Genomic DNA, 11,055 nt, shown 5'->3' with positions numbered 1-11,055 from the left:
AACTTTACCAAAGTATCTTCTGATAGATGGAACAGGGAGCTGATTGATGTGACACTTTTTGTTGTAATCATGAAGATGGTCCAGGATTTTTAATCCACAGAAGGAGACTCTTGCAGAGGACCAGCTGCTCTGCTGGCACACAGTTGGTTACCATGAGTCAAATTCAGAGATGACTTGATGCATCAGTCTTGTTTTCACCGCTTAGAGGGATTCATTTCAATAGCATGTGAACCTCACCAACAAAGTGGGAAAATAACAGCCTAATTACTTAACTGAGATGAATATTTATGTGTGTCAAGTTCTTTAAAGGTCACGACACCATTGTTTTAAATAATAGTTTTGCTAAATGTTTTTCTCCACTCATTACATATTGGAATGCATATTTGAACCAAATGTAATCAATTTCACAAAATTTCTTCTATAACTGAAGCCAATGTGTTGAGGCGCTTATCAAGCTCAAATACATTCACACAATACACTCTAATATTCTCACACAAAGGCCCTTTGTAATTGTAACATCTATAGAAACTCCTCAGACTCCCGTCTCCCAGGAAATAGAAACTTAGTTGATAAAATGACGTAAGACATCAGATGACCACCAGGTGCATCCGTAGTATAGTAAGCGAATCTTCCCGTTTTTGATCAGATGATGTATAGACTCGGTCACATTCACACCTAGTCTGTAAGGGTAAGCGTCTCCTTTTTTAGCGCTAAAAAAGAATAAAATAAGTAAAGTCTGATTACTTGTACTGGCTGATTTTCTGCTCTGTGTGCGGTACATTTTTGATCCATTTTCAACAATTGGTAGCAGAGGATGGTTATGTGCTGAGACACGAGCAGAGATTGAACTGGCCGTTCCGGCGCAGCCTGCCGGAAGCAGTGCTCTGGTGTTGGGGCCCCCATAAAAGGTGAGGAAAATTTTCCTTAACAAACGCCATAGCATTGTTTCTGTTGGACTGTCTAAATTCCAGAAATCAGCAGTGGATGGTGTTGCATTCTTCTTAAACCTCTGAATTCCAGCTATCGATTGCTGTTATATTGTGTGTTGAGTTGTCTGAAGTGGTCAACCATTGTTCGATTGTCAGCTGTTGTTCGTACTGCTTTTGATTTGTTTGTCTAAAGGCTTTCGAGTTATTCATAGGAGAAAAGGTTAAAGTTACTTAAACAGTTAATAGTCAAAGTAAAAGGTCGATTGGCTCTGTAGTGAGAACTGGTCGTCTCCGACCTTTCCTGGACGCGGGAAGGGGAAAGACTAGGTTTTGTCGGTTCTATCCTTGGGGAGTGCTGCCCCCTAAAAGAACTCGTTAGCCAATCTGTGACTTGCTCAAAAAACACAAAAGTGTTGAGAGGGGTCCACCATAGGAAAAAAGATAAGAGAATAAGATAAAGGTTGATCGCGATCTGTTCCTCTGCAGAGAAATAAGTGAAGAAAATAAAAAGAGGACATCATAGGAGCTGAAAAGCGTGGATCCATTTCTGTGTATCTGTCAGCTGTGTGTGTGTCGGTCAGCTATGTGTATGTGAACGTCTGCCGCTGAGCAGACTTTGCGTGTTTAAATGTACTCTCCTTCGTTTATTGCAATATCTTTTAAAACCATGGTAAACATTCGGGAATTATAATCTGTGGGAAGTTTCTTTATTTCATCTGTGGTCTTTGATTTTCTCGCCGCCGCGCGAGCAAAATCTTTCTGCTGTGTGTGATTTCCTCGCCGCCGTGCGAGCAAAAAAAAAAAAAAAAAGGAGACAGAGGCTCGCCGCAGTGCGAGGCAGTAAAAAAAGGCAGAAAAGAGGAGAGGTGATCTCTGGGTTTGAATATGGCGCAGGAGGTCGACATGGAGAAATATGATCCAAAGTGGGGCATCGGGCCATGGATTGCGCTCAGTGAGCAAATAGATGGAGTAATAACTTATCTGGGGGAACATGACGAATTCCAAACGGACGGGGACGGACAAAAAATACAAAATAAATTAAAAGGTCTGGTTGAAATGGGTGGAGGCGATTTGCTAAGCAGACAGCCCCTGGGGAAACATTTGTTGCAGGGAATCAACAATTCTAAAAAACATTTGATAGACACTATGCAAAAAGAAGGAGAAGCAGGAGTTTTCACTAACAGAAGCTGTAAAACAAACGAGCAGAATGCTGAGAGAGAACTCAGGCAGAGGGAAGAACTTTTGGTTTTCTGGCAGGGACTTTCACATGCATTTGAACACAAAAAACAAAAAGTTGCCACCAGCTCTGAACACACAAACATAAATACAGACAATTCACTTCCTCCACCATATAGTGGAGACGAAACTCGGCCTTCCCAGGGCATTTATCCCATAGTTAACATTACACAGGGAATTTTAGCAGTCGAGGGGGAGACAGCTACCCCACAAAACGCTCCCGAAGTCCACACTGGGACTGAAACCCCGAACTGGACTATATTAGATCAGACCCCGTCCACACCAAATCCCATGGCTTGGTCTCAGTTAAATGACACCTTTGTCAGATCTGCTCAGAGGTTGCAGAACCTGTGTGACAGAGCAGAACAGATGGAGAGAGGAGAGATAAAATCTAATTCAGCCAAAAACGTTCAAATTAAAATGGATGCAAATGGAACGTGGGTTTCAGAGGAGAACCTTACAGATAACACTGACGAACTGAGAGAGGTCTATCACATCTTGTGCCCTCTAGAGAGCATGCGTGGCTTAGGCCTTCACACAGCAGAAGGACAGCACGCCCTAGTTGGGAGCAACACAGGGGCTTATCCTCTTTTGAAAAACAGTACTGAGGGTCAGAAATACGTTCCTTTTCCTCTAGATGACAGAGAGGCCATAGTAGATAAACTGCCCAGTATTACAGCTGGTGGGAGTCTTTGGTTGGCAGAGTTAGACCTGCTGACCTCTGGAATGACTCTAGCGCTGGGAGATTTCAGAGCAATAATGAGCAGAGCTATGTCTGGCATGGTTATGAGAGACATAGAACACGCAGCAGGGACCCAAAATGTAAGTAATTCTACTCCAGCACATCAATTCATCACACCTTTGGCACGGGAAATAAAAAGGCAGTTTCCACTGGCCACAATCACTCCCATCACCAGGTTTGAATGGGATTACAGCATGGATCCTAAAGAATACATAAATAAAGCTGCAGAAACCTGGTTCGGAAAAACTACAATTAATCCAAAAGGCCCACACTCAAACTTAACTGAAATGTTTAGAGAGGCAATCTTGAAAGGTGTTCCTGAACAGGTTGTACAATCTATGAGAAATAATCCAGATTTAACAGGGTGCGAGTACGTTAGATGGGAGAGGCATCTGCTTCATCACTTATTAAAGGCACAAGATGAGTTCAAGAAAAAGCAGTCTGACACTAAGGATTTAGAAATTCAGCTGTGGAAGCTCCAATTGCAGGAAGCAAAACAAAAATTGAATAAAAAAAAAAAGAACAGATAAAAAGGAACATGTGATGGTTGTGGCTGTAGGTGCTGCAACACACACACAAAATGCAACTTCCTGGCAAAACACTAATCAGATTGGGGGAGGACTGGTTCCTCTTCCTGTTTTTTCTGTTTCATATCCTCAAAACAGGTACAGAGCGTTTCCTCGTGGACGGGGAAGGCGTTTGGCCGGTCACGGGGGCGGTGCTCCGTGGAGGGGTCGTGGGGCGCGGATCAGGGGACCACAGCAGGAGGACATATGCTACCGATGTGGACGTGTTGGACACTGGGCAAAACATTGCTGGGCCATACCAAATCACGGGGAACCAGGTATGATCCCCCACAATCCCAATGTTATACCTGGACAGTCTTTTCAGGGGAATAACGAGCCCACACAGAACATCTAGTGACACGCCCCTGGAGACCCACAGCCCAGCATGGGAACTGCAGACCCCATGTTGTCAGCAACACTGGAGGGGAGAGAAACACACTTCCTGGTGGACACAGGTGCTACACACAGCACATTGAACTTTGTTTCTCCCCTCAGTTTGACGTCACAAACTGTATCTTTAACTGGGTTCTCAGGGACAGAACAAAGTCTGCCTTTCACTAAGCCTCTGACCTTCACACTGGGCAATCAGCACCTGCAACATTCTTTTGTCAGCTCTCCCACAACTCCCGTCAATTTGCTAGGAAGAGACTTACTGATAAAACTGGGAGCAACAATTATGTGCTCTGTGAATGGATTAATTGTTTCATTTCCCGATGGCACGTCCCTCCCTTGTGCAAACTTTCTCACGGATGGACAATTTCTCATGCAGCCAGTTGTTTCTGAGTATGCAGACATATATTGGGGCCTTTTAACGAACTTACCCTCCAGCCGTCTAATGTCAACGTTTGTGGACTGGAAACCTTGGCTCCTGTGTCTGCGCTCCTACGTCTCTCCTCCGGGTCCCCCCCACGTGACCCTGTTCTACGACAGAGACGTCTCTGAATGGTACCAGGAACCTTTCCTTTCCACTTTGGAGGAAACAACCTGGGAGGTAAAAATCTCAGATATTCATGTAGCTCCAGTTGGTGTAGCTGCTGCTGTCTCTTTCACAGAAACGCAGTCAGAATGTTATCAAATATCTGATGAAGCTGTGCCTCACATCTCTCTCTGTTTGCACCCTGAGCACCAAGCAAAAGAATTGGGCCCAATGATGAAACGCTCCCTGGCAGCCACAGATTGGATTGCGACAGCAGTGCCAGGTTTGTTTTTCTCCCCTTCTATTGACACATATAAGATCAGCTTTTCAGGGTCTGAAACAGTAGAACTTCATCATGAACATGTCCAGGCATCACGGTAGGGAAAAATCAGACCACTCTTCAGCAGAACATATGATAACATCTATGCCTGCATCTCTCTGGGCGGAAACGCCTACGGATGTGGGGCTGGTCTCCTGTTCTCCTATTCCATTTCAGGTGGACTCTGAGAGACCCCTCTGGATTCCTCAGTATCCACACAAATCCGCAGCTGAACAGGGCATCGCAGAGACAATAACAGGACTGATTGAGGCTGGAGTGCTGGAACCCTCACAGTCTGACTGGAACACACCCATTTTGCCAGTGGAGAAAAAAGGATGTTTTGCAGGACTGTCCTCTCCCTCCACAAACGACCCTCATCCGATATGTGGACGACCTTTTGCTGGCTGCCCCCACCGCGGAGACCTGCGTTAAAGCGACCTCTCTGGTTTTGCAGCACCTACATCAGGCGGGTTTCAAGGTTAGTAAAAATAAATTGCAGATTGCAAGAAAACAGGTTTCTTTTCTGGGCAGGATAATTTCTGCAGGCACAACTAGCATGTCTCCTTCCCACAAGCAGTCCATTCTGCAACATCCTAAACCCTCCAGAGTTAAAGACATGCTCTCCTTTCTGGGTTTAACTGGCTACAGCAGAAGCTACATTCCGTCTTACACGGATCTGACCCAGTCTCTTCGGGAACAAGGCATGCGAAATCTGAACAATCCCCTCATTTGGACAACTGAGGCGGAACAAGCTTTTATCTCATTAAAGCAAAACATGGCATTGGCAGCGGAACTCTCCCTCCCAGATTACACCTTGCCATTTTTTCTTGATGTTTCTGTAACAAAAATGGCTGTTAACGGAGTTTTGTTCCAGAAAAAAGGGGGAGAGAGAAAAGTACTGACGTACTTATCTGTAATGATGGACAATATGGAAAAAAGGCATCCCCCATGTACGCAACATGCAGCTGGGATAGCCAAACTCATACAAAAAACCGCACATATTGTCATGGGACATACACTGCAAGTGTTAACTACACACAGCGTGGTGGCATATGTAAACTCACAGAGTTTCACCATGACGGCGTTGAGACAACAAAGGCTTTCCAAAGTTCTGGAAGCTCCAAACATTTCATTCACTCATGAAGGCATAAATATGGCAGACTGTTTTGCAGACGGAGAACCACACGAGTGTGCAGAGTTGGTGGCAAAGTCAGAAAAGGTAAGACCAGACCTGGAAGCAACTCCCTTGATTGGACCAGAGGTGAGACAGTTCTTCACAGATGGGTGTTGTTACAGACACCAAACACAAGAACTAAGAGCTGGTTTTGCAGTAGTAGAAAGCACAAAAGCAGGCTTTCTCACAAGAAAAGCAGAAAGACTGGAAGGAACAGCGTCTGCGCAGAGGGCAGAAATAAAAGCAGTGATCGAAGCGTTAAAGCTTGCCCAAGGATCACAGGTAAATGTGTACACAGATTCCGCTTATGTTGCAGGAACAGTGCATTTGGAACTTTGCCAGTGGATGAGGGGCGGATTTCTGACCACCAGTGGCTGAACCATAAAACATGAGGCGGAGGTAAAAAAAAACAAAAAAAAAAAACAAAAAAAAAAAAAAAACTTGCGGAAGCATTGCTATTGCCAAAAACAGTAGCTGTAATCAAATGCAAAAGTCATGACTTATCAGGCACAATGATTGCAAAAGGTAATCAAGCAGCGGACAGAGCAGCTAAAGTAGCTGCGGGGTACACCAATTTGGCCATGGTGTGTTCCTCGGAGGAGGAATTACATGACAAACTCACACTGGAGGAGGTGGTAAGATGCCAAAAGGGGGTGCCACTTGAAGAGAAAAACATGTGGAAGCAACGAGGTGCCACTGAAACAAATGGATGCTGAAGGGGCCCAGACGGCAGGTTAATTCTGCCCTCTGGGAGGAAACAGGAGCTGTTTCAGGAAGCTCATGGGGTTGGACATGTGGGAACTAAACAGATGATGCATAATCTTAAAGACTGGTGGCATCCCCAAATGATCAACATGGTGAAACAGTTTGTAAATAATTGTGAAATGTGTGGACAGGTTAACCCTAAGAAAACTTTGAAGCCACATCAGGGACAGTTTCTTCCACTCACAGGTCCAGGGAAAGAGGTTGTGTTGGATTTCACTGACATGATAAACACGGTGCAAGGCACAAGATATTTGCTGGTTTGTGTTGATGCTTTCACAGGATGGCCTGAAGCGTGACCAGCAGCGAGAGAAGACAGTAAAACTGTCATAAAATGTCTGATCAACCATTACATCCCCAGGCACGGTTTTCCAGAAAAAATCAGATCAGACAATGGAACCCATTTCAGAAACAAGGACCTGCAAACAGTGGAAGCTCATCTTGGTTGAACCCATTTCAGAAACAAGGACCTGCAAACAGTGGAAGCTCATCTTGGTTTGAAACACAAGTTCGGTACGGTTTATCACCCGGAATCCTAAGGCAAAGTAGAACGAATGAATCAAAATTTAAAAACAAAATTGGCTAAAGTTTGTGCACAAACTAAATTAACAGTGACCAAGGCGCTAGAAGGACTTAAGGCCCTTAGTAAAACGATGCATGAGCACTCTGGAGTTTCAAACCCTTTGGATAAGTGATTCACTGATCTGTTTGGAAAATATAAAGAAATCATCATCTCTTTGCTCCTTTCTGTGACAACTTTCTTTGCCCTCCTGATCACCTGTGGTTGCTGCTGTGTCCCCTGTCTGAGGTCATTGGCGGTGCGGTGCATCACCTCAACCATAGAGAAAGGCAGCAGTAGTGATGGAAATCCACCTGCCTATCAGATGTTTTCCCGGAGACGTGAAAGAACCGTGAAATTCCAGATTGCCAGAGTTTAAGGGCAGTACTAGTATCCAGTGACAAAAGAAAATTTTCCTTCACTTCAATGTTCTCTATATAATCCATTGATTTCGCTTTTGTTGTGTTTTTTCTTGCAGAATGAAGTCCAATCCTTTCTGGGTGTGCCGGGGTGTGAGACTGTGGGCGCCTTCCACGATTGTTGGACCGAGTTACAGCCGAAATCCCACACTGAAGCCTTCCAGGCACTGTCGGGGTTTCCCAGCGACCGCGCCGGTTCTACATCTGGACACACGCAGAAACTGATTTGACGTTGATAGGTCTCGCTATAGAGAGGCTACAGTGATTTGATTTCATTACAATGATTAAAGTTTGATCAGAAAACATTTTTACTTCCTTTTAATCCTAGTTTAATCATGCCAGTGTATTTTGAGTGTACTGCCTTTAATCCTGATTTACTTTATTGATTTGATGTTTTACGAATGTGTTCATTGTTCTGTGCCTTTCAATACTCAGAATTCTAAGCTTTTCTTACCATTTCATTAACTTTGCATCCTTTTCGTAGTTCATTAACTTTTACATATTACATAGAAATCTCACCGTTTAGTCTTCTAACAATGTGTTCATTTTTGCATACTACCTAACATTTCACTGATTTTACAAATAATTTTAATCTAACATTTCACTATTGCATTTTTATTAAGTCCACACACTATCCTAACATTTTGTTAACTTAGCATTTATGTAGAACTTAACAACTTAGTAACTGTGACTTTTCACCTTGTTTTTAAATACTAACAATAAAAAAAAAAAATATACAAAACCTAACACAAAATTTTAGACTTTGCTCTTTTGAGTTTTTTACCCTCCTGTGGCATGGCGTTGACCTGAGGTAACTACAGAATGAATATAATGAAAAATCAGACATATGAAGTACTAATGACAACAAAAATGATTAAGACAAAACTCACAAGACTACGGATAACATTTTATTGAAAATAAATATAATAAATAAAACAACAGAAACAGCTGACATAGTCATGCCATGGGTGGTTGACTAACATTTCCCTAAACCCCAACACCCTTCAAAATTTTGTTTCTATTTGTGCATTTCTCCAGATTGTAAGGTGGACATTGTGATTTCTTCCACCGCCTGCGAGGCGAGGGGTGCCCTGTCCGTTTTTACCCCCAAAATATGTGATGAAATGAAATGACATGAAATAAAAACATTGGTGGAGGATGCGGGAGGACGAAGCCTCAGGGGGAAGTTTTCCGGAAGGGACAGTGTCTACTCGAGGATGTACAGCCCCCCTCTTTTATTCTTTTCGTTATTTTCCATTTTTCTTGTTTTATGTGGTCTCGTTGAGACCAAAAGGGGGAGCTGTTGAGGCGCTTATCAAGCTCAAATACATTCACACAATACACTCTAATATTCTCACACAAAGGCCCTTTGTAATTGTAACATCTATAGAAACTCCTCAGACTCCCGTCTCCCAGGAAATAGAAACTTAGTTGATAAAATGACGTAAGACATCAGATGACCACCAGGTGCATCCGTAGTATAGTAAGCGAATCTTCCCGTTTTTGATCAGATGATGTATAGACTCGGTCACATTCACACCTAGTCTGTAAGGGTAAGCGTCTCCTTTTTTAGCGCTAAAAAAGAATAAAATAAGTAAAGTCTGATTACTTGTACTGGCTGATTTTCTGCTCTGTGTGCGGTACATTTTTGATCCATTTTCAACAATAACTGAAGCCAATGCTAATAAGTACCTATTTCAAAACATGGTAAGTTTGTCATTCTTTGGCTTTCTGTTTTGATGCAGTATTTTAGTAAAACTGCATCAAACCGTTAATTGTTGCAATCTGTGTTTTGTGTTTTATTTGCATCAAAATCTACAAAAAATATGTACCCTGGCGACAATAAGCTGCAAGACGACTGAATAGCTGAGAAAATTAAAGTACATGTTGACATTTTTCAATTTCTGGATACAAACCAATATTATACTTACATTTTGGTTGCTGTGAGTTAGACCCCAACAGTCAATTTTATTATTATTTATTTTTTTCTGAGCTAAATTCTTTGGCTTAGATCACAAATTTGCATAAATGCACAATAACCATTACATTTTTACTGGATAGGTTTGAGTTAACTGAGCACCAGGCAGAAAAATGCACTTGGTAATTTATTATTAATGTTGTCCCGAGTCTGAAATAATGTATGTGCATGTTTAAAATATAATTGCATTAATCTGACAAAACATCAATTCTGAAAATTGGTCTTGAAAGAAAAGCAAAATATGTGAAGTGTTATTTTTCATCAGTAACACTATTCTTAAAATTATTCTACTAATAGTTTTTAATGTATGCATATACACAGGGACTAACAATCATGGCTGATGTTCATCACTGAAAATCCAGGTTCAGCAGATACATTTATGTTCTTGTTTTTTGCCTTGTGAAAGAGTTGAGAAATTTCCAGCACAAATTGATTTCAATGATGGATGAACTAATTAATTTGCATTCGATTTGCTGAATTTGCAAGTAGATCTGCATTAATTGGACAACCTCAGAAATACAAGGGTTTTCCTCTCTCAGTCCAAAGCTATGGGTAATTTTTGTAAACATGTTAGAGCTGCCACCAATGACCTCAAGAAAGAGACTGAAGGAGCAAAAGCTACTGTAGGTTCTTTAGCATTCACTTTATGCACATTTTTCACTAAGATCACATTTACTAGTCTGAGTTTACATGGGTAAAACAGCGGTTGAACAATTTTCAGGTTTTCTTTATTTTAATAGTTTTAATAAAGTTATCTTAATTTAAATTCTGAATATTTAACAGTTAAGAGATACTTTTAGTAAGATTCAAATAAATCTATAACATATACTTACTTATGTAAGAAAGTCAAATTATACGTACAACTTACTCTACACATTAAAAAGAAAACAAAAGAGAATCTGTGATCTGTGTAAGTCATAAAACGTCACTGAAATAGTAATACACTTAAAATGTTTACTGGTGGAATCATGTAAATCTTTTCTCTAACACAGCTAAGATTTTCTCTACATCATAACAGTCACCTTAAGAACTGGTTCAATATCTTCAGTCAATTTTTAATTAAAATTATCTGGCGTGATTCTGTTACCAATAACACAATAACATAACAATAACACAAGTTGTTTGAATTGATTAGAACATTGCAAACTAATGATTTTTAATAATGTCTATGCAGTACAGTGCGAAATGTGTGTTTTACAGTGCACATATGGAGATAATTTTTGCAAATGGAAATTGGATTGGTTGAGTTTTAGCGTGGTGTACAATTATATTAATTGTGATACAAAGAAATGATGTGAACATTCACTAAGCAATAAACAGATAGAAAAGACAGTAACGGTAATGGTGACACAATAAGCTGCCCATTTTCCCCTCAGTGAATGAGCTGTCATGTCAAACAGCAACAAAACCATTAACTGCATCTGCATCCCTCAACAGTTTGGTGCCATCTTTCTT

General features: G+C 41.5%; 1 protein-coding gene across 5 annotated transcripts; it reads left to right on the top strand.

The window, feature by feature from the left end:
* Window positions 1-436: 436 nt before the first annotated feature.
* Window positions 437-9,227, top strand: LOC116728005 (uncharacterized). Of its 5 annotated transcripts, none has more exons than XR_004340921.1 (3): window positions 437-4,464; window positions 4,597-4,672; window positions 4,886-4,999. XR_004340921.1 is itself a non-coding variant. In XM_032575716.1 (3 exons), the coding sequence occupies exons 1-3, from the start codon at window positions 3,859-3,861 to the stop codon at window positions 4,894-4,896; spliced, it is 693 nt and encodes a 230-aa protein (XP_032431607.1). In that variant the 5' UTR covers window positions 2,678-3,858; the 3' UTR covers window positions 4,897-4,999. The 5 variants fall into 5 exon arrangements, 2 of the variants coding, with proteins under 2 accessions (XP_032431607.1, XP_032431606.1); XM_032575716.1 differs by having other exon boundaries at window positions 2,678-4,464; XR_004340919.1 differs by lacking the exon at window positions 4,886-4,999 and adding an exon at window positions 7,682-9,227 and having other exon boundaries at window positions 437-4,672.
* The last annotated feature ends 1,828 nt before the right edge of the window (window positions 9,228-11,055 follow it).

Source organism: Xiphophorus hellerii, chromosome 11 (assembly GCF_003331165.1).
Source record: "Xiphophorus hellerii strain 12219 chromosome 11, Xiphophorus_hellerii-4.1, whole genome shotgun sequence".
Classification (NCBI taxonomy): Eukaryota; Metazoa; Chordata; class Actinopteri; order Cyprinodontiformes; family Poeciliidae; genus Xiphophorus; species Xiphophorus hellerii.
Note: the sequence above shows the minus strand (reverse complement) of the source record. Positions and strands in the feature narration are given on the sequence as shown.

Bases quoted from the DNA above. Each gene is read 5' to 3' on its own strand.
- LOC116728005 (XM_032575715.1), top strand. From the start codon at position 3,859: ATGGGAACTGCAGACCCCATGTTGTCAGCAACACTGGAGGGGAGAGAA.